At 45.1% G+C, this 24,143-nt stretch overlaps 1 protein-coding gene across 4 annotated transcripts in view; it reads left to right on the top strand.

Annotated features, from left to right (window-relative positions):
- LOC133140426 (PDZ and LIM domain protein 5-like) overlaps positions 1-24,143 on the top strand; it is a 93,769-nt gene that overhangs the window by 53,450 nt on the left and 16,176 nt on the right. For all 4 annotated transcript variants that reach the window (XM_061260386.1, XM_061260387.1, XM_061260388.1 and 1 more), the window contains exon 4: positions 20,421-20,457. In XM_061260386.1, coding sequence (XP_061116370.1) covers positions 20,421-20,457 — 37 coding nt within the window. The remainder of the gene's footprint in view (positions 1-20,420; positions 20,458-24,143) is intronic.

Genomic DNA, 24,143 nt, shown 5'->3' with positions numbered 1-24,143 from the left:
ATGAGAGTGCAGTTTGGCTGGTGCTGCTGTTACCTTTTTAGACCGGTTACATTATTCCCAGCACATCCCAGTATTCAAATCATAAAGACTGGGCGAAACAGTAATGGGAATAGGAATGAACCTGGTTTGTTTTGTTTTGGAATGTGTACATTTGGAACCAGAGGGGACATATTTTCCCTTATTAGGGACTTTTATGGAAATGTAACTGCTTTAGGTTCTCTGCAATGATGATGAGCCTCCAGACTCCCACTGTAACTGGCCAACTGCACCTCCTGGGCTTGCCCTGTGTGTTGTCTGTGGTCAGACATTTTAAACTGTGTGGAATGAATACTTGTTTTCCCTTCTTAAGTTTGACATGTAAGTCTGGTTTCTGTCTTTCTTGTTTTATGATTGATAGAGGTTAGCTGAACTTCTTTAGCAGGAATGACAGAACTTACTACTGAACAAGACCTTGGGGTAGCCTGGTCAAATATGTTTCTATATATGTATGGGTACCCATCTAATTTTGGGAAACTTTCCTATAGGCTTATTATACTACAATATATCATATATCACTACAATAATATAGTACTATTTCATGGAAAGGAGCAACTGGAATCCTAGCAACAGTACCAAACAAGAAAACAGCCTGTCACAGAACACCAATTCACACTTAGATAAACTATATCTCCTCCTTACACATGCATACACATATGTCTGGGGTTTTACAGGTCATTACATAGTTATTACCAAGAATGCAAATGCAAAATTTGAAATTAATGAGAGTAAAACAAAGCAAGATAAAATATCAAAATCTTTTCACACAGACAGAGAGAATGGAGCAGCTTGAGTATTGTTATACCTGACCTTTGAAGCACCATCGCCTTCAGCCTTGCAAAAAATATTTTCTTCACTTGTGAAATATAAAGTATAAAGAGAAAGGAAATGGTTAATAGTTGGGTCTCACTCTGTTGTTTTTGGCCAACTTTTCTTCTCAGTTGCACAATTCGGCTCTACAAAAACATGCCATTATAGAGTAAACACTATTAGGGAACAATTATACATATTGCTCTGTTGCATAAAAATCCTATAGCTGTCTGCCAAAAGTATCTTAAAGTGCTGAATGTACCTTATCCATGATCTTATCCATATTGGGAGGTATTCATTTTTATATTTAAAAAATATGACAGGTAATTAATGCAGAACATACATATATATATATATATATATATATATATATATATATATACATATATATATATATATATATATATATATATATATATATATATATATATATATTATGAGAAACACACTAGGATCTCCCAAATGATTTAAATGGTGGTCATTTTAGGATAAGTTAATGTCAAACTAGCTTACTGGTCAGGTGAGTGGTTATGTGTCAGTTAAAGAACACCTTACCACTTATGACTTTCATATTTGCGGTCAATCTCACTTTAGAGCTTGAGGTAACAGCAAGTGAAAGTTTGGCACCTGTATGGGAAAGTGCCACCAGAATAATCCACAAAGAAATCTGAGATAAAAATAAAAATGGCACATAGAACACATGCAAAGTTGGTGCAGGACTTCTGAAAACAGAGTATTATGTTTATTGCATGTTTACTATTTAATCCAACCAAAATAGAAAAATGTAAAAATCATACAGTATTAAGAGGAAAAAAGTTAACTGGTTTCAAACGCTGAGTGGGGTCAAATTGACCCCAAATATAATAGGAGGGTTAAAGAACTTGTCTCAAGGGGGGCTCTGTTGAAGTGGAAACACATGCTGGAACCTGTTCCGTTAAATGGAGTTAGTCTTTAGTTAGCACATCAGTCATGCCAGGGCCTCCATGGAAATCTTGATTCAAATCTCCCTCTTATTGGTCCACTCAGCCGGGGATTCTCAGTAATTCCTCTCCTGCTATAACTACGGGGGGTTCTCAGTAACTCCTCTCCTGCTGTAACTACGGGGGGTTCTCAGTAACTCCTCTCCTGCTGTAACTATGGGGGGTTCTCAGTAACTCCTCTCCTGCTGTAACTACGGGGGGTTCTCAGTAACTCCTCTCCTGCTATAACTATAGGGGGTTCTCAGTAACTCCTCTCCTGCTGTAACTACGGGGGATTGTCAGTAACTCCTCTCCTGCTGTAACTACGGGGGATTGTCAGTAACTCCTCTCCTGCTGTAACTATGGGGGGTTCTCAGTAACTCCTCTCCTGCTGTAACTACGGGGGATTCTCAGTAACTCCTCTCCTGCTGTAACTACAGGGGATTCTCAGTAACTCCTCTCCTGCTGTAACTACGGGGGATTCTCAGTAACTCCTCTCCTGCTGTAACTACGGGGGATTGTCAGTAACTCCTCTCCTGCATGTTTGGGAATGTTGGGAATGGTCTTATCGGGAGCGACCTGCTTGCGGTTACCTTCTCTGCCTCAGAACAGAGGAATAGGTCTAAAGTTTAATGTGAGGGTGTGCGTGATGGAAAGAGAAGAATATGATAAATATCTCCATTCTGGTTTGTGTTTGTTTATTAATGCGCCGTGCTTCGTGCTGCGCTGCCTCTCAGTGCTCCCGCTCACAATGGCCCAGCCACTGACATCGTATACGTGAAAAAGCAAGACACTTGCATTCCCTCTCTAAACAGAGACTTTGTTGACTGAAACGGGCTCCATAGATGTGTTGCAGATGTGAGGAACGTTGTATAAGGGCTTACTGGACAAGGATGGGGAGCAGAATGTCAAACAAGGGCTCTTTCCCAAGCATTAAAGATTTGTACAGGTTTTTATGGACAGCGGGGTCCAAAAGTCTGAGACCAATGTTTGTGTTTTCTTTTTCATATAATCCTGGAAATAAACAGAAAGTTTTAGGATTTTGAAAAAAACATCCTGGATTTTCTATGCGCACATTGAAAATTTGGGATGTTTTCTTCATGCAATCCTGGAAATACACAGAAGGTTTTAGGATTTTGAAAAAATGGAAAACAAACAAATGAAAGTCACTTCAAAGCTTTGCAATAACTACTTGAAGACCAAACAAGAGCAAGGAGTGCTGCACAACCCACAACCACCTGACCTCAACCCCATTGAGCATTTGGGGACACTTGAAGACTCACAAAAGCCAAGCATTCAGTAACATCACTCTTTGGAGCATTGTCAAATAATGCTGGGATAACATGGATCATCAGGTGAAATGAATGTAATTCTTTTAAAAGATTCAACTTTTCACTCAAATTGTTATGCTGATAATATAATTAGTCATTAAAATGCTTGTATTTAATGAGAAAAGAATGCAAAATCTAAGCATTTTCACTAGTGGTCTCAGACTTTTGGACCCTACTGTATTTGAACAGACTGCTGAAGTTTAACAAGGAGTTATTTCCAGTCCTGGGATGCTTGCCCTCTTCTCAGCACTGTGTTAGTTTTCCGAGTCTGCCCGAAGCACTCAACCCTCCCCTGAAGAACAAACCCTCCAGGTGCGGCACGACCTGCTCCCTGCTCTGTCCTATCTCGGTTGTTTTTTGCTGTACATCCTGATTTTTCCCATTTTAAGAACACTACTCCCTGATACCCGTCTATTGTTTGATCCCCCCTCATTAAAAGAGCCCATTGCACCTCTCATTTGGTGAACCCCAGTTCCCATCTTGTGCTTGTTCCCATCATCAGCTGACAGTCAGGATAGGATGTACTTTATTGAACCCAGTGGGGTAATTTGTCGTCTGCATTTGACCCATCCAAGTTACTTAGGAGCAGCGGGGACGAACTTGAGTTCTGAGGACAGTGTCTTGGTAAAGGGCAACGGCATGGGCACACATGGAGCATGTATGTCTTTGAGTGTGGGAGGAAACCTAGGTACCTGGAGTAAACCCACTTGAACACAGGGAGAACATGCTAACTCCACACTGAGAGGATCTGGCCACAACCACAGCCTCCACACTGAGAGGATCTGGCCACAGCCACAGCCTCCACACTGAGAGGATCTGGCCACAGCCACAGCCTCCACACTGAGAGGATCTGTCTACAACCACAGCCTCCACAATGCTAACCTCATTGTAGAAAGAAACTTACCTTCATAATTTCAGCATACCATGTTACTCTGTGGCTAATTACATTAATAAACACCCTACATCCCAAAGGCCCTTGAAGATAAATGTATTGGAAGGTTTGTTTGTGTGGAAGGTGGCTGAATCTGCCCTGTTGATTCCGCTGACCAGTGGGATCCAGTTTCCTGCACGCTCGTTTATTTTGAGTGGTCCACTGAGATAAGGGAGGTGGCTGTAACGTACACCCACCCCAAAGTACCGCACTCATGAGGCCAGGACACGTGAGACTCTGAAGAGCTGTGCGTGAACCGCACTCTTATTAATAGGCTGTGGGGTTGTCCATTTGGTTCTCTTTCTGGGGTTTTAAAATTTGTATTTGTGCAGTGAAGGATATATTCCATGTTTTTAGATGTTTCTTCCTTTTCACTGACTGGTATAGGGGTATTAGGGGGTTTGTAGTCTAAAGCAAGAAAGTATACTAGTAGGCCAAAAACAATGCAGTAAAACTGCAGTTAGATCAAAAATTCCCAAAACAGTGACCTATCCTTTTAAAAGCTACAGTATTTCTGATTCCAGCCTGGGCCTAGGGAAATTAAAAGAAGGGGGGAAATATTCCCTCAAAATGAGGGAGTAGCTCCAATGAGTGTATAATTGTTTTATAATGAGTGATGAGTTTGGCCACTACTTCATAATAAAAAAAGATCAGATTTGGGGGAATGGAACTATACAGTTTGTTTCGCTGTTTGTTTCTGCTTGGCTCCGAGCTGGGGCCCCCACATCCCACTGCGACCACAGGAGGCCCCGTGCTGCACTGCATACGTTCATCCCCGCTTCCTTCCCCTTTGCTTTTATCTGGATTTATCGCCATTACCATTTCATTCTGATTCCAGTGGCTTTCAAAAACCACAGTGCTTTTGCATGTACGATAATGGACAGCATGCATAAATCATGTAGGAAGATTAATCTCTTGTGGGTAGATGTGGGGGTGTGTTGAGCAAAAACAATGTTTGAAGAATCAAGATTAAGATTAGCTGGGATCTCAAAATTCAAGAAGAACATATGCAGATACCAAATATTCTGATTACTGCAAGATAATCCCCAGTTACGTAAAGTGTGTGGAGATTTCACTCCCATTTATTAAGGGTCCGTCTCATGATCCCCACTCCCTACAACCTTTAGCCCAAAGCTGGTGACCTACATATCCTCCACTTACTGGGATACTTTCTTACATTTCAAACAAACAGCAGTTAGTCAGCAGTTAGAAAACATGGAGCCATTAGAGACAACTGCACTGTTTGAAGTATGAATGGTAATTATGTGCTTTAGTGGTTAATAACCATACACCAGAAGCAGGCTTTCATGTAGATGTACGTGTTATCAGATTGCTCTGACATGGTTGTTCCCAACACTGTTCCTGGAAATATCCTGTTCTCTAGGTTTTCACTACAGCCCTAAGAAAGCAACCAGCTAGAGATCTCCTTCAGCTGCTAATTACTCGAATACTTTCATTACATTACATTACATTATGTGGCATTTAGCAGACACTCTTATCCAGAGCGACGTACAACAAAGTGCAAATCAATCACAAGAACAAGTGCAAAAGTAGACCTGAGAGGACAGTACAGTTCCGAGTCCTAGTGTAAACATACAGAAATTCAGAACCCTTGAAGAGTACAATCAACATTCAAACTAGCATACCACTGTTGGCAGCTAGAATACAACAACAGCCAATAAAAACAACAATACCTATACAAGTAACGATATCTATACATAAGTGCCATAACTTTCAACCCTAATTAGCGTGCCAAATTAGGGATGAAATGAAAACCTACAGGACGGTATATCTCCAGGAACTAACACGGTAGCTCAAGTGAACAGAGTGGGGACCAGCAGAATTCAATGGATCTGCTGACTGCGGTGCGTGCAGAGAGCAGATTGAGTTGTAAATTCCTTAAGTGGCTCTAACCAAGGTAATTGCACTGCGTCAACAATTTTCAGCTGCTCAGGTTCACGCCAGTTCCCCCCTGTAGCAAACTAGAGAATCACTTCCTCAACAACAACAACAACAACCTCAACCCCAAAGCCTCAAACTACAACAAACAATCACTTTTATTGTGAAGTGAGCGGGCACGACAGTGGTTATTCCTTGAGCGTGTTGGGTTCCTGGCTTCATCGCTGTGGGATAAACATCCTCCCTGGCCCTGTTGGCTTTGCGTAATCTAGACCAGAGACTGCAGCTCTCTCTGTTAGAAGCAGTATGGGGGAGGATGGTCTCCTGACCACAGTGGGAATTCGATTTGTGCCTTCAGTCTTGTTTCTCAGTCTTAAGTTTAATCCAAAACCGGATTTATGGCTCTGTCATAAAGGGTTTTTATCTGAAATAGCACAGTGAATTCCATGTACATTCTGTGAAATCTATTTTCTTTTTTCTGCAGTTCACAGTTCACTGTGCTGTTCATCTCAGTCTCGTGCTGGATGAATTCTCTTGGTTGGCATGGCAGAAGGGGTATTCGCCCCAAGTACAGAAAATGCATTATTAATCTGTTTCTTGGTCCAAAAGTTTTTGGATCTCTGGTTAGTGAGGCTGCTTTGGATCTTGCGTGCCTCCCTGGTTTGGCCTAGCTCCGGTTCTCTTCCCGTCTGAACAGCAGAATAGTGCATGCAGTGATTAAATGTACAGTAGGTAATTCCGGACTTCTAATGGTCAAGAGAGGAATTGCAGCAACAAACACCCTCAAACCACAACACTGGTTTGGAATTTATTAAAGCATGTCTGCTCCCATTTTTTAAATCTGAAGTCCTGTAAAAGCACTGTGGGACTGTTTTACTCTGGTACGGGCAGCGGCTCACATTGGGGCACATTTCTGACTGGCTTAGGTCTGAAGGGCAGAAGTGGAGGCGTGCATCAATGGGGTGTGGATCAATGGGGTGTGGTCGTGGATCAATGGGGTGTGGTCGTGGATCAATGGGGTGTGGATCAATGGGGTGTGGTCGTGGGTCAATGGGGTGTGTGGATCAATGGGGTGTGGATCAATGGGGTGTGGTCGTGGATCAATGGGGTGTGGGGTGTGGATCAATGGGGTGTGGATCGTGGATCAATGGGGCGTGGATCGTGGATCAATGGGGTGTGGTCGTGGATCAATGGGGTGTGGGGTGTGGATCAATGGGGTGTGGTCGTGGGTCAATGGGGTGTGGTCGTGGATCAATGGGGTGTGGATCATTGGGGTGTGGGGTGTGGATCAATGGGGCGTGGTCGTGGGTCAATGGGGTGTGGGGTGTGGATCAATGGGGCGTGGTCGTGGGTCAATGGGGTGTGGGGTGTGGAGGGGGGGGCTCAAATATCACACTGAGACCAGGAGGGGGTGAAGGAAAGGACGAAATGACTGAAACCAGGCGCTGACGAGCATGCCACGACGCCTCGCTGGAAGCCATGGAGTTAACGGGGGGCCAGCGGGATGCCTTTACGAGGTGCTTTAGTGCGCTCAATCTCTGGCACATTATTTCTCCGTCAGAACTGAGCGGTTCTTGTGGCTTTCATTGTGGAAAAATGCTCAAATGCAATGATTGTTTCCAAACCATTTAGATTTTTTTATTCCCTTTGATTATTCCTTCCTCGATTCTCCCTTTGTATGGTTCTATTTTGGAGTTTTACAAAAAAACATAATTTCTCCATGTCTGCCCTACTATAAATTTAAACCAGGAATATGAAGACTTTTTGATGAATTATGCCATCACACACTTGTGTTAGAAAAAGCTTTTGCGCTGCTGAATAGTAAATGACATGGCTCCCTTCGCTGTACCACGCTATTTGTCAGTGCAATTTAAACCCGAGTGTAGGCAATTAGCCTTCTATCCGGAGGGTTCCGTGTGACCCCCGCCGTGGCCTTCACCTTGTGATTAAAGGCATAGGGAATGCTGGGAAGGGTATGCGACCACAGGAGGATGTTCTGCCCTGTCTGTGGGCTTTTTATGAATGGCCATTATTGCGAGCATGCTATTACTTATTGTGTCTGTGGGAAACCGGGAGACAGAATGCCCCCCCCCTGGGTCAGTAGCCACCTCCATACCAAGATAATTGGTTGAACACATTAGGGGTTAGGAAATACAGAGGTGGATAAACATTTGCAATTTTGGGCAGGAAATGGCCAAAATTTAAGCCAAAGGTAGTGCTTGTAAATGTATGTTTTACTGCTGTCTCACTAACTACACAATGGATATACTGAGGTCATGTCGTGCTGTAGGCTTTTCTGTTTGTTTCCTGAGATTATGCACGGGTGCAGTACAGCTGGCAGTTGGATACAGTGTGCATATTGTTGAAGGACTGGGACACTTAATGTTCAGCTCTGGCCACAAGCTGCCAGTCAAAGAGATGTGGTGGTTGACTCATGGTTTGCGTGCACAGCGAAGCCGGTCTGGCTTGTGATCTGAAGAGCTAAGATGACTCCAGAACCCGCTGATCGTGGAGGCATTTGACAGGGCAGCTGTCGCCCGCGGCGGTAAACCTGCCACCCACTGAAACTTCAAATTAGTGGCCGCTTTTTTGGAGGTTGGTGGCAAGCGGGACATGGGTGGGGTCGTCACTTGGAGGGAGGCGCGGGTTGGGCGGACCTCCATGGCACGTTTCTCAGAGGAGGGAGGCGCGGGTTGGGCGGACCTCCATGGCACGTTTCTCAGAGGAGGGAGGCGCGGGTTGGGCGGACCTCCACAGAGCCCTGCGCACTTCCCAGCCTGACAAGGCCGTCCCCTCCCCCTCCCCCGGACCCCGCCCGCAGAAGAATGGGCGTCCCCTGGTCCCCCCTGGTCCCCTGGTCCCCCCTGGCCCCACGGTCTCGTCCCCTGGTCCCCCCTGGCCCCACGGTCTCGTCCCCTGGTCCCCCCTGGCCCCACGGTCTCGTCCCCTGGACTTCCGGGGCTATTGTTGACAGTGAGCTCACCGCGGTCGGCCGGTTAGCGTCTGCTAACAGGCTATTTTAAGCGCTCCTCTCTGCGGGAGGGGTGGGCGTGGTGGCTCGGGGAGGGAGGAGGGAGGGAGGGAGGGAGAGTGGGAGGAGGGAGGAGAGAGGGAGGAGTGAGGGAGGGAGGAGAGAGGGAGAGAGGAGGGAGTGAGGGAGGAGGGAGGGAGCAGTTCTGTGTGATGCTTTCTCAGAAAAGAGCAACTATGCCGTCCCTGGCTAGATATAATCTCCTGGACAACATGCCAGGGTCTTTACTGTCATACTTTCCTTGGAACAATGCAGAACATAATGCTGAAAACAATACACTGTAATGCATTTAATCATGCAGTGGCCTCCAGAATTATTGGCACCCTTAATAAAAATTGAGAAAAAAGGCTGCATATATAAACAACATGGATAATGAGCTATATTTTGTGTTCAGACACACGGGAAAACTATACACTTTTATTTCCAGGAAACATTCTCAGAAAATCTGGTTGCCTGAGAAGCTGAGTCTTGGTTGTCGGTAGATTGTCGAGCAGGACAATGACTGTAAACATACATCAAAATCCACACAGAAATGGTTAAGTAAAAACAGCAACCATGTTCTGCAATGGCTATCTTAGTCCCCAGACTTAAATCACATGGAAAACCTGTGGTCTGAAGTGAAGAGGGAGGTATCTCAAGGATATCAATGATTCTGAAAAGTTCTGCATGGAAGAATGGTCAAAAATCGATCCAAATGTGTTCTCTAACCTTATCACAAAGTATAGGAAAGGATTCATGGCTGTCATGTTTTCCAGGGGTGTTTGCACAAAGTATTAAACCGGGGGTGACAATAATTGTGGAACCTTTTTTTTGGGGAAATACATTTCTTTTCTGAAAAACGTGGTTGATTCCATTGAATTGCTAAAAAATGCACCACTTTATGTTGGAAAATACAACTTATGTCAATAACTATTGTTTTTTACTTTTTGTGCTTTTTTTAAGGTGCCAATAATTCTGGAGCCCACTGTATATGCACTGACATACAGTATGAAATAAAACTGAATTGAACAAAACCACTCAATTATGTATGTTTTTACAAGTAGACAAATATACTTTGGTCATGTCTTATAAACTATATTACTTGGCTTTCAGCAGTTTGCTGAAAGACTACGGAAACATTGAGTTGGGTTGTGTTCTAATGACGGATGTTTCAATGAAAGTCTGTACGGTCTCAAATGTGCAGTAGCCAAAATTGGCTTCACCAGCTCTCATGTGCCGCTGTACCCCTGTGGGCCAGTAACTGGAAATGAGCTTTGCTATAAATTCAGCCTTGGCCACCGCATGCTAATGGTTCCAGACGTCCTTGGCCAGGGAGCTTTCACGAGACATTTCGGTCCTTGGGAAAAGCCCGCCTTCAGCCATCCACATTGGCAAGTCGTTGCCTTTCATAATGTGTGCCCAAAGACGACACACCTCCTTGATCTGCCGTGACTCTGTTCATCACTGTTTCTCTCAGCCTCTCAAGCTGTCAGCGATCCGGCTGCTGGACAGGAAGTGACATGGCTTCTTTGTTCTAGTTCTTGCGCTCAGCCCCCTGGGAAATGTAGTTTGGATCCAGCTCCTGTAATTGTGCTGTGATCGGTACTGCACTGACAGTGTTGCGTGTGTGTTTACACGACTTCAAGGGACACCACCGCTCATAACATTTAAAAGGGAACTGTATGAATTATGCTTTTGTGTGGTTACGTGTATGCTGTAGCAGTAATTGGATGAAATGTATGCTGTAATTCAAAAAGAAAACATGCTTCGAAGGCAAAATTAATATCTAAGGGTTCTAAAGAAATATCTGGTCAACATGGTTCCTGCGGATTTGGAAAAGTTTGTTGTTTGCAAACGCAGTTTGCAATGGCGTGGTTGTTTAGTGCTTTGTAAACATTTTTCTTTGTGGCTCAGATTAAATAGTTTAGTTTCAAGCTTTCTTTTCTCATCCATCATAACAGCTGGGTTTGTACTCATAACAAGACAAATAGATAAAATACTATAACAAAACCAACCGGTTCCAGGCTGTCTGTTATATAAGCCTGTTTTCAGCATATTAGAATGTCTGCTTCAAATGTCTTCCATTTATGTGATACCTTTTTTATAGGAGAAAAGGAATGTTCAACGTCTTATGTAAGAGAACAGGTAAGGTTCCACAGAGTCCAGTGAGAGTGCTAATATACTCAGGCTGTCATTTACTGCCATATACAGTGTGCTACACTTGAGGTTTACAGGCGTATCGTCCGAGAGGCAGAGTCACCTGCGAGAGGAGACTACAGAACCAGCTGTTTGTGCTGGTGGCAGCGGCTTATCGCCATGTGTTTAATAACATTCATCCCTTCAGAATCAATCCAACACTATCCAAACCCTCTCCCGGCTATCCAAACCCTCTCCCGGCTATCCAAACCCAGCTAATGTGTTCTCCTCTATTCTGAGCTCTCCTCTCGTCTGGAAAAGAGCTTAAGAAACCATTAGCTTCTGTTTGTTGCTATCAAAGACGGCTGGCAGCAGCATCCGGCAGGCGAAAGAGGGAGGATTCATGAGGCTCTTTCTCATTTCATCTTTGTCCTGTGGCTGTGTCCTGTTGCTTCTAGTCCATTTTCCTTGTACATTTTTTCAGAGATTTTATTTTCTGAGGTTCTCTTCCAAGTTTTTCTTCCTATTGTTGCTGAAGAGGAGTTTGCCCAAGTCCATTTCCTGACAGAAGTGAAGCCTACCTCCAACTGGCAGCTTAGAAGGAACAAGGGGATTTATTGATTTGTGTAATTTTTTTTCATGCAAACTTTGATAAACATTTCAAAGCCAGTGATTACGGATTGTTTCAAACAACATAGATCGATGTAGTTTTCCCATGTCTCTCCCTCTCTGCTTTTGTTGGTCGTGGAATCGGTCTGAAAATAGCCATTTTATTCATTCAACAGCTATTTTTCAGATGGTCGCGTTGAGTGTGGAAGGATGTACGGAAGTTCAGAGAGGAATTCTAGTTGCGTGGGTAGGGAGGGCTGAGAAGGATGTCCAAACTGCAGAGTGACCAATGAGCCAGAGAATTGTGCATATTTGTGTTTTTCTGATTAACACCACAGCAAACACAAATATTCCTCGATATGTTGTTTATTAGCTGTTGCCCTGTGTTTTTATTTTCTTCTTTATTTTTCAAGAACAGACTGCTCTACTTTTGTATTTTTAGCCTTATTTGGTGAAAACGGAGGGTATCAGATACAGAGGGATTATGCATAAGAAAGGGCCACACCCCGGAATCAAACTGTCACGTGTGAGAGGGCTAATATACTCATATACTCGTATACCCATGTGAGCTGGTGCCCTGTTTGAACCTGTATGGACCTGTATGGACCTGTTTGAACCTGTATGGACCTGTATTGACCTGTATGGACCTGTATGAACCTGTATGAACCTGTTTGAACCTGTTTGGACAGTTCAGTTAGTCTCAGCAGCCATATGCTTTCTCTCATGTTTTTAAGTGTGACCGTTTATCTAAAACTAAAACCCATCTTTGTAACCTTCGTGCCCCTCTGTCATGCAGGAGTACACACATGAATCTCCTCCTAAAACCCCACAATTCATTGTTGTCCTTGTGTAGGATTGGGATAATATTTTAAATGCAATATGTTTTTGTCAACCAAGACACTTAGATTGAAAAAATATAATTATTCAACTTTTCTTTTTGCTCAGAAGGCTATCACTTCTCAGAGAAAATGCTGAAGTACTAGTTGATGGCATGGTCTCGTCCCCGTGTTTGTGCCTTGGTTATTTTTCCAATAATTATCTTTTCATTCCTTGCGGGAAGCTTCAAATATTCATTGAATATTTATGAAACAGCTTTCTGTAAGTGCTTGTGCTAAGTGAGCATTCAGCCTGCGGGGCTGGGGGGCTTATTAGTGCCTACAGAACTGCCCTACAGAACTGCCCTACAGCTACAGAACTGCCCTACAGAACTTCCCTACAGAACTGCCCTACAGAACTGCCCTACAGAACCTCCCCTCGCTTGGGCTGAGTGGGGCCTGGGTTTTGCAGCTTTAGCACAGTGACTTATAGCGTATGCCAGACTGTTGCTGTTGGCTCAGTCCCTTATACTGCAGTGCCCACACAGACGTGGGCGCTCTCACTGCTTGCTACGGCAGCACCTAATCACCGTCTTTCCCCCAACCCTCCTCTCTTCAGTTCTTCACCCCGTAGAGCTTGGCAAGCTGCCCCCCCTCATGTAACACTGCCGCGGATTGTTCTGGAAGGTCCAAGGTCAGCCGCACCTTCTCTGCGTCTGTTAGCGCCAGAGCTTGGAATCTGTCAGCACGTTGCCGGGCACGCTTTGGTTCAACACTTCCATAGCGACGAGGCTAATAACCAGGTCACACAAAAGGCCAAGCCTTTATCAGGCCAGGGTATAGGTCGAAGGTTTGCGTGCCCTTGGTTCCCTGCAAATCTGGCTAACAACCTCAAGAAAAACAAAAAGGAGTGGTGGCTTTGAATTAATTCTGCTCACCTGAAAAATAACTGTTTAGCTTCAGTTAAATTGAATTTGATGCAGGTTAAACTTGGTGCTCCCTGTGGGGGTTTTTCCCTTGGTGTTGAGTGCCAGGCTATTTAAAAGTAATTGTTGGCTGAAGCTTTGCCAAAAGTGGTGAATTACTATACAGCACCATGTCCTTATATGATTCAATGTCCATGTCTTTATGCTACAACAGCACATGGGCTGAGAATGAGAGTATTCATCCTCAACCCCCTCAACCCCCGCCTCCGTGCCGTGGGATCAGAAATATAAGGAGTGCATTTCAATTAAATGTGTCGGTTATTATTCTCCAAAATAAATTTATGTGTGATCACCAAAGCATGAAACAGGGAACCTCTGTAATACTTCAACATAGTAAATTGTGTGTGCAATGCAGATTTATGATATTTGCCGTGCTGGATTAGAAAGGCCATTTGGCAGCTCTCCTGGGACAGATCCGCGCATGCTGATAGACGGTTTGCCTGGTGGTCTCACAATGCTTTACTGTTATTCTTCTTCTGTTATTCTCAGGCTGCTGTGATTCGAGCTGTTGGTCTGCTGAGTTCAGGCCTCCATGCTCTGGTGTGGTCTGTATACTGTACACGACCAAATAGCTCTTGTTCAATCGTAGATGGCTTCTTGCTGCTGGGATGTGGTGTTTTGTGTGACAAAACCTAGCCTAAGCATCACCTGGTGCGAAAGAATTTCACCTCGGTGTCTTGTAGTGAATCGTCAACCTTCACCCAAGCAACTTCCATGTCAAGAGGGCAACTTTCTCTGGCAAAATAGTGAATGATTTTGAAGAACATACTGGTTTGGAACTTCTTCACTCTGCCAGGCGTGATTAGGCAAAATGGAGAATGACTACAACATTTGGCATTCTACGAAAGGGGAGAGAGAGCAAGAAAGAGAGAGAGACAGACCTGGTTTTTGTTTGTTCAGTTCTCTCTCCATACTGACATACAGGATTTGGTGGTGCTGGGTTCCTGATGCCTATGGCTGATCCTCCTCAGCATTTCCCCGCTCTAATGGTTGTTCCCCAGGTTCCACTGGAGTACCCATATTTAGCCCTGTCACTCATCACCACCCCACTCCGCCTCTCACCTCTCACCCGGGGACAGGCGTGGCGCTGGGTGCCAGGGAATTTAGAGGGGAGCATAGCCACTTCTCGCGGAAAAACACACAGAAAACATGCGTGTGATTTTCATAGCGTTTCAGTTTACAGACATCCTAACCTCTAATTAATATTCCATTTCTCTCATTGTGCAATGCACATTTTTTAGCGTCTCACGAATATGCCTCTCTCCGTGTCCCAGCCGGGAATAAGGCTGCTTGTTCTCCTGCTGAGAGAAGGCTGCTCTCTTCCCCCTCTCTGGCCTTGTCCTCCCTGAGCTGACCCCAGGGTGACGCACACAGTCGATAAAACCTGCAGCCTGCTTTAGCTCCCTGCACTATTTTAAGTACGTAAAGATAACTATGCACTTTGGTCTTAAAAATAGCGAAGAATGGGCTTGTTATTTGTGACTCAGTCCTTCCCCTTGCAGAGCGATGCCGTGGGGGGGGGAGTCTCTTTGAGCAACATGTGGGAACAATCACACATGGCCCTGGGTGGCGGCGCTGACATCAAATCAAGGGTTAGTTTTTCGGCCTGCTCCTGTTTAGCGAACATTGCGCTCCAGAAAGACCGCTCCTCTTCCCAATAAGCTCGGAGGATGGCCCCCGAACGTGTCCCATGCTGCCCTCAAATGCCACCGGCTGGCGGGAAGAGTGACACCTCTTGCCGTTTCCCCAATATTACGAACGCAAAATGAAAAAAAATATATAATAACACGTAGAGTGAGTAGAAACGGACACAAGAGCACAACGTCAGTGACTAATGGAAGAAAAACCTTAGAGTCTAGACTCTATCAAGTAGGTCAATTGTATAGGTGTACCGGTCTATTCATTTGGTGTGGGGAAGAATGGCTGTTATTTGGGAGAAAAAATGGAAAAAGAAAACACTTTTCTTGGAGCACTCCAGTGCATTTTTTGACGCGCATCTGGGTGTCGTGGGAAAAAGCGAGGTTTGTTTTTACGGCATTTTTTGGTCATATATGGAAGAAGGCCCTGATTGGGAGAGAATTGATGTGTTTACGCTCTGAAGGAGATCATTGAACACATACTTAACATCTGAGTACTATCAGCCTCAGTTTACTGCAATCAAACTTCCTGCCGTTATCGACCCAGAGACTTTGGAAAGCGAGAACTGTCAGTGCCCTTAAGTTGAACCAAGCTTTCAGGCTCAGTTAATGATTTGCCTATGTCCTTTTTTCCTAGGAGGCATCTGAGTGGAGTAAGGTTTCAGTTCATGGGATCAGAGCTTGGGCTGATACCTACAGGGTGAAGCACTCAGCATATCCTCCGAGCAGAATGCTGGACAACAGTGGTTTCCAACCCTTCTCCTGGAGGTCTACCAGCCTGCAGCTTTTCACTCCAACCCTAACAACGCACACCTCATTCTACAGCTGAAATGAAAACATGCAGGATGTTAGGGCTTCAGGAACAGGGCTGGGAGCCGCTGCTGTGTGTACGCTGAGTTTGAGCCGAGGCAGGTGTTATTGTTCCAGTCAAATAGGGGTGGCACTGGGCCCAGAGTGTGAGGAAGGCCCAGAGTGTGAGGAAGGCCACTCGTAACCGCAGGGCCAGCTGGCTAACCGTGTTCTTTATTGATGAAAGAGAAACTCTGGCAGTCGCAACAGAAACAGGCTCAGCCAATGGCGTCCTCTCTGTGTGGAGAGCGGTGTGCAGAGAAAGCTCTGTCTTTCATCGCGGCACACGTGTGGAGGGGCTCCGCACCCTCCACGCCCTCCGAGCCTGCGGACCGGACGCACAGGCGACCCGCGCACGCCCTCTGCTAATGAGCGGGGCCCCACGGTCTCTCCTTTGGCCCTAGCAGTCTGGCTGCCAAATGGTGGCGCCCTAAAACTACACAAAACTACAACAAAAACTACAAAGAAATGGATCCGCACAGGGCTTCTGCAAGCAATTTGCGTTCATTTGAGGACGCCCATCTCGGTGTGTTTTTTTGCATGTGTGAAATATGCCTTTACGGTCTCATCAGGGCAGGGTGTAAAACAAGACCTTTTTATGGGATATGCATAAAAAGGGCACTTGTGTGAAAAGTCGCTCCCAATAGAAGGCGGTCAGTGCCAAGGAACACCCTAAATGCATACAAATGCATGATTGTCACAAGGCCGGGGCTGGTTCTCCAAAACATTGACACACCCTCTGTACGTATGTGTCTGTGTCTGGAATAGATGAAAACTGTGTAGGACCGGGTAACCAGGGCTACAGAAGAGCAAAAGTATAACACTGCTCAACTTGCTCTGATTGTTTCATTGTTTACAGTGGGCCATATGTTGCTTTGTTTTGTTTGCTGTTCTTAAACTCAAATGGATACTTTCTGCTTGGTTGTCTATTTTTCCATAAGCAGTTTGGGCATGCTGCTTTTCTAAATATTTTGAAGCAAGGCTTTCCTCCAAAAGCATTAATTCTGAAAATATTTGTTGAAGTTCACCTCATATTCATATTTTGTGAACCTCCTTGGGGCTGGGCTGGAAATCAACATTTGTCTTTAAAACACTCAGGAAGATGGGAGTGCAATAACCTGTACACCATCAAGACCGTGATCGGTATATATCAGCACCGTGCGGAAATAAGCCCACAGATTCAATTTGGTCTTACCAAAACATTTTCCAATCTACCCTATGCCCAGTTTTGACAACATCTTCTGACTATGCATCCCTTCCCACTACATCTGCAACTCATGCTGGACCAAGCTCTCATTTTTTCCCCCATAACCGAACGTGCTCACGGTCTTATGATAAGGCTGATAAATCCCCCATTCTTACAGTAGGCCCAGAGATTTATGGGTGCCTGGTCAGCTGGCTGCTCTCTGGGATCCTAGGCCATTGCCAGGAGGGAACGGGGAGCGCGGGCAGGATATCGCTTCCATGTTATTTATGTGCCGTGTAATGTGGGATGGACTGGGTTATAACTCCTCCGGGGGCCACTTGCAGGTATTGCGATGTGCAGCGTAATTCAACGCTGTATTGAGTGTAGCACCTGACCGTGAGGTAAGTGTTCACCAAGCGCTCTACAGAGGAGTGCAATGTTCTCGTCTGGTGCTATCACAGTCATGGTGATGGTTCTGGAAACCATTCCAACAGAGGAATAGCAAGGTCATTGTCCTGCTGGACAATCAAGACCCCCCTTCCTAGTGGGGACGACCAGACTTCCTGGCACTTTGTTGAATTAATTGTGCGATTGAGCTTAAATAGTGCCCATGGTCCACTGGCAGCCAAACATTTCCAAAACATCAATGACCCACTGCCATTTGATGTAGGAGTGTAACATGCGAGTAAATGTATTGAAACACGGTACTTTTTTATGGTATCTTGGTGGTGTCATTGCCTGAGTAGTTTTGCTGTTACAGGATATGGTTGTCTACCAGGTACGAGTCACTTAAGAAATGAGAAGTAATTATTTCTGGGGGGGGGGGGGGGGGGGGAGGAGAGAGAGAGAGAGAGAGAGAGAGAGAGAGAGAGAGAGAGAGAGAGAGAGAGAGAGAGAGAGAGGTCGTAGGTAAGGTCATTCACAGTAATGCAACACGCCGAGATGTTACTGAGGGTTCAGTCCAAGTGTAAGCCAAAGGCTGACATTCAAATGTCATAGGGTGTGTCTCCAATATCTGGGGAACTAGAACTGAGGAGTATCAAATACAGACTTTTAATAGGCTTCCAACAAATGGAAGATTATACAGCATGTGTCATTTAACTTTGTAATTTAAGTTTTGTAGATGTGTAATCAATGCAGTCAATGCAGCTTCTGTAAATGACAAAACTCTTGTGCTTGTATATTTCCTTATTACTTAGAATAGGTAATATTGCTGTAGTTCTCAATTTTGTCATGTGGACAGCTCCTGTCTCAGTGTGTTGCCTGCTAATTATGGAATTCCTAACATACGTTTTGTCTTTAAAATCATAACGCTCCGACAGCCATATCAACTGTGGCAACAACTTTAACATTTTTTTAAATGCAAGGTTTAAAAATGTCTACAGTGAATTATATAGCCCTAATATGGTACCTTTGATGTCAGATTGGTTGAAATTGGTCACGCAAGTCCTGCAAGGGCTGTGTTTAGTTAAATAAATTCATTTATTTTTGATGTTCTAACTCATACATATCCAAACCAGATCTCTTTTGTAACTAATTTCAAAAGAGTAACTTCAAAAGCCTTTTAAGCCACAGACATGCCTTGTTCATGGAGATTGTCTTTCCAATTTCTCTGAAAATCTACTCTGAAACCTGAAACTTTAGATATGATTGTGAACCAACAAACGTGCTAACCAGTGTTGCTTGCTTAGAAAAATCTCAATGAACTGTAATTATAACTGACTGCATAGTATTTTCTCCATTTGTGTATTTTTGTTGCCTCTGGTGGCCTGATGCTAGGCGTGTTATGTATGGGGTTGTGATGGTACGAAACAGTAACTGAAAAATGTTGTGCCATACTACAGCAAATACACTTAATAGAATGAATCAATATTAGCATGTACATTGATGAGCCACGCTCTCACAGATGAAGTGAATAACGGTGATGAACTGATTACAATGGTGTATGTCAAGGTCTGGGATGTATTAGACGTTAAGCGAACAGTTGGCTTTCTGAGCTGATGTGTTGGATGCAGAAGAAATGGGCAGGCGTAAAGACCTGAGCGACTTTGACTAGGGCCAGCTCATTATGGGCAGAAGACTGGGTCAGTGCATCTCCAAAACAGCAGGGCTTGTAGGGTGCTTGTGGGGTGCTCCCGGTCAGCAGTGGTGAGTACCTACCCACAGTGGTCCAAGGAGGGGCATACCATGACCCGGCAACAAGGTGTTAGGCGCCCAAGGCTCATCGATGTGTGAGGGCAATGAAGACTATCCCATCTGGTCCGAACCGACAGAAGGGCTACTGTGGCACAAGTCACAGATCATTTTTAATGATGGTTATGGGAGGAACGTGTCAGAACACACAGTGCTGTGTATGGGGCTGTGTATGAGTGCCCATGCTAACCCCTGTCCCCCCCCCTGTTTTAATTTTTTTAGTTTTTTTACTTTCACCTTTATTTGACATACCAGTGCTTTTGATTGTCACAATCCATCCACAAGAACCTTCAAAGTTTAGTTCAGTAAAGCCCTGGAAATGCCCTGTTTTTTACTACCCTGTCATGTGTACACTATGGTCATATTTCTGCAACTCCTTCAAAGCACAACATGGTCTTAGCATGCTCAAACCAAGCCTGTTTTAATCTTACTTCAAGGTTCTTCAGTGAAGGGTTTGTGGTTGAACTTACCAGCTGGTCCAGCAAGACAGTAGCCTAGATTCTATCAACATTTGTCTGTAGTTCTGACTCACAATGAAATAATTCAAAGCAAGTGCAATTTTTTTTTTCAAGTTTCATGGCTTGAGCAATCACGAATATTGATTCAGCAAACCGTACAAATATGAATAAATAAATAATTGTGAATCAATGTTTGACAGATGTTGATTGAATCCAGGCAAGTGTAAGCGTGTTTTAGTCGAGTCAGAGAGCTTGAAATGTGGCGTGTGTTCTATCATTTCTGGGTATATCTCTGTGTGATGAGGAAACCAGCAGAGCCTATCGGGACTTGCTGTGGAAAATGTAATGTGAAGAATAGGCCTAAGTGTTAATGGTCCTAAAACAGAATACAGCATGTTCAGTCTCCTGTAGCTAACAACACCTTCTGGATTATCAGCTCTTGAGGTTTTTGTGAAATGAATTATATTGACAACCCTTGAACTGGCTCGGTTTCTAGGAAAGGATAGGATAGACAATACCTGAAATGTGATTCTGATAAGTTGATGTATCTTTCTTTTTTCCTCTGTTTTTTATAGAGCTCCCAGCGTGCCAACAGCTCCTGAGGTTGCCAAGGTATGTACATTTCCATAGAATCGCTCCCTGTAATTATACTTACAGTCGAAGTAAAGATACATTTTAAATGTAAATATACCACATATTTTTGGCTTGTTGTCTTGGAACGTTATGCTACTTGCGCCCCCCTGATAGACTGCATGCAGAGACCGTGAGATTGGCTGCTTCAGTGTGTGTCAGTGTTGCATTCTGGGACTGCAGCCATCGTAATACACACCCAGTTTCATTGCCAGTGTAGATTGACAAAGAACACTGATGCTGCCTTTGTGGTGATACTCTAGTCCAGGGATCTCACGCCTCTGACGGTTTTTGTGATTTCCTGTCGAGCAGCTGCCAGTGTATGCCTTGATAGTCAAGGCGTGAAGACCTTTTAGCTAATCAGTGAAAAAAATTGAGCATCTAAGGCACAGGTGTCAAACTCCAGTCCTGGAGGGCCGTAGTGTCTGCTGGTTTTTGGGGTGTTCTGGGTTCATTCAAGTCATTGATTGGTTAAAGTATCCACACGCCTTGTTCTCAAGGCCTTAATTGGCCTTAATTGGCAGCTGATTGAAAGGAAACCACGAAAACCACGAAAACCCGCAGACACTGCGGCCCCCTGGGGATTCAGTTTGACACCCCTGATCTAAGGGCAGGAACGCATCAGAAACCAGCAGACACAGTGTAACACGGGATTTGAGTTTGAGATCCCAGCTGTATCTCGTAATAATAATGATTGTAGTCTCTATGTTGCTGTAAAAAATAGTGGTTCTGACAGTCAGACCTGGGTCAACTGCTTAATTGTTTTGGATTCAAATACTTTTCTGTGCTCAGTTGCTCTTGCCAAGTGCAACTGAGCCAACCAAAAGAACCAGAAGGCGGGGCTTGCCGTTTTTTTTGCCGTTTCATTGGTTCCAGTTCACCAAACAAGCACAGTAAAGCGTGGAAAAGTATTTGAATCCCAAACAATGACGTATTTGACCCAGGCCTGCTGACAGAACGCATGTGAGCGTGTCGCTCCTCAAGGAAACGTCAGACCTGCATGCGTGTGCTGTGGTTTTGCGTGTGCTGTGGTTTTGCGTGTGCTGTGGTTTTACGTGTGCTGTGGTTTTGCGTGTGCTGTGGTTTTGCCGTGTGAGTGCCCTGCATGTTTCTCCTCCTCCCTTCAGGACAAACCCCTGGAGATCATTAAACCAGTGCCCATCACTCAGCTACCTCCACCCCCCGCGCCCACCACCACCACCGGCCCCAGCCCTGCCTACAACAAAACCGCCCGGCCCTTTGGGGCCAGGAACACTCCTCCCGCTGCACCCAAAGTGGCCGCCATCCCCTCTGCCTCCTCAGCCTTCACCCCTGCAGCGGCCAGTCACCCGGCCCCGCCCCAGCCCCCCTTCCCACTGGCCAGCTCCGCCTCCCCGTTCCGCGCCTCGTCCAACCCCGACACCAGGCCTGGCCTGGGCCGCGGGGCCTTCCCCTCCTCCCCCTCCTCTTCCTCCTCCACCACCTCCTCCTCCTCCTCCTCTCCCGGTAGAGTGCCCGCCCCTCCCTCCGCTCCCTCCGCACCGCAGTCCTCCGTCTATAACACGCCCATCAGCCTCTACTCCAATGAGAACGCCTGCGAGGTGGCCATGGGCCAGAGGCGCGGCCTGCTGGAGAGCCAGGGCGGAGCCGTGCAGCAGAACGGGTACGTCTCATTGGCTAACCCTGACCCCTCCCCTTTCACACAGACTAAAGGACAGATTGCAGTTGTATGATTGGACGGTGGGTATCGCTACATTGTCACCAATGCAGTTCAATACCATAGCGACGACAACAAATCATTTGAGTATAAACTACAAGTTGTTGTGACCAACCATCGAATGTGATAATCACTGGTGGCAACGCTTATGCATCAACTACAAACTGGCCTCAGAGTGGCCAGCCAAAAGAGGCAGGTCAGAGCCTGTCTGGCTTCTTTCTGCAGTTGACTTGGCCAGGTGCAGAAACAGCAGGTTTTCAGAAAAGGAGAACCAGGTTAACAAACAGTTAAAGTAAAAGAAACCTTACCATGTTTGGGTAATACTTATTAACAGGAGCATCCAATATCTACACAATCTCTTATACATCTGAAACTTTTCTTTCTTCAATCTTTTTTTCCTGTTTCCTGCCTTCATTTTAGATTAAGATTGAGCAGCTATTCTTAAAAACGAATTATGCTGAAATCAGTCCATAGTTGTGACCAAATTTTCAAAAAGGACACTCTGTCTCATATTCTGTACAGATGGGACCAAGAGAACTCGGTAAACAAGCAGAACTGAGAAGCAGCAATCTGCTCATTTTTATTTCATTGTAAACAAGTATTCTTATCTTATCTTGTTATCTTCAGTACATATCTACAGTTGTGAACTCTAAAGATAATAATTAATTGGCCTTTTCCTGTTTGTTTTGAACATCTAATCCCATGTATTAGAAAAAAACTATGAAGTCATCCGATTAGACTCCCAGTTGTTAATTTGATCTCCTGTCATTGTGACTCGCTGATGAGATACAGAGGAAGATAAAGAGCTGAGTGCTAGGCTGGCTGTCTCAGTGCTGACTGATGTCAACTCATTTATCTCTCTGCTGAGCAATGATGGGGATTTGTGAAAGGAGAGCTATTCTTGTGATATGGCTACTGTTGTACTGTGTCGTAGCGCAGATACACTGTAAAAAACTACAGTGTTTTAGTCTTGTATTGAGTCTTAAATTTTTTTTTTTTTTCTCACATTGACAATATGGGCTTGAGTTTATTTTGACAAGTGAAATTGGCATACACCATTGGCAAAACTTGAAATGAGTAAAATTGTCTTCATTGGCAATATTTTTGTAATCTCAGTTCATTTAGTTGAGCAGTGTTTAGTTTGGTCTTATGAATATGACTTATTACAAGGTGAAGCAGATGGCATACAGCTATTTTTAGGGATTTGAAAATAAACCTGTCAGTTAACACACTCGCTGAGCTCCTGGATGGTCCAGTAATTCAATGAGGACTGGAGTGGTAGGAACAGTTTACATCAACATGGCTGGTGTTAGGGATTGGAGAGTAGTAGTGTACTACACTCTCAAGACAGTTTCAAATGAGACATACAGTGACATAACTGGTGTACCATACAGGAGGTGAGTTTAATTTGGTTGGAGTTGTTTAAATCGATGAAGCTTTGCTGGCGGTTTAGGTGAGCAGCAGTTTAATCTCAGCGTTGGAAACCGGACTCACTCCTCAGCCCTTTTCTTTCCCATAATTCAGCGGGGGGTGTCCGTCGCTGTGTCCTGTCACATGACAGCCTCCGAAGAGGGCTCCGCGCACACGCGCACGCACCCTGGTGTTTCCGGATGCTTCCAGGTCCGGTCTGAACTGGCCGGGTGCAGTGGCGATGGCAGGACACGGTGGAGCGCGTCCTGAAACGCGGAGGGGTAAATTTAGACCGCGCTAACGCTATCCGCTTACGGGCCGGCCCTCCCGGCATGCCCCGAGAGTGGGTCGGCTTTCTCAGGGCATTACGACACGGCGGGGCTGGGCTGTTTTTAGGGATTGGAAAGGGCTTTTTCCGCACACTGGCATGCATGAGGTAACCGGTACCCCGGAGTGTCCTCATCAGTCCCCCCCATGGGTGAGATTCTGTGGGGGGGGACAGGGTCGCCTTCTGGAGTAAACTGCTCAAGCTAGGTTTTGAGACAGCTGGTAGCTGGCTGAC

Source organism: Conger conger, chromosome 11 (genome assembly GCF_963514075.1).
Source record: "Conger conger chromosome 11, fConCon1.1, whole genome shotgun sequence".
Taxonomy (NCBI): domain Eukaryota; kingdom Metazoa; phylum Chordata; class Actinopteri; order Anguilliformes; family Congridae; genus Conger; species Conger conger.
This window is presented reverse-complemented; position numbering and strand designations above follow the sequence as displayed.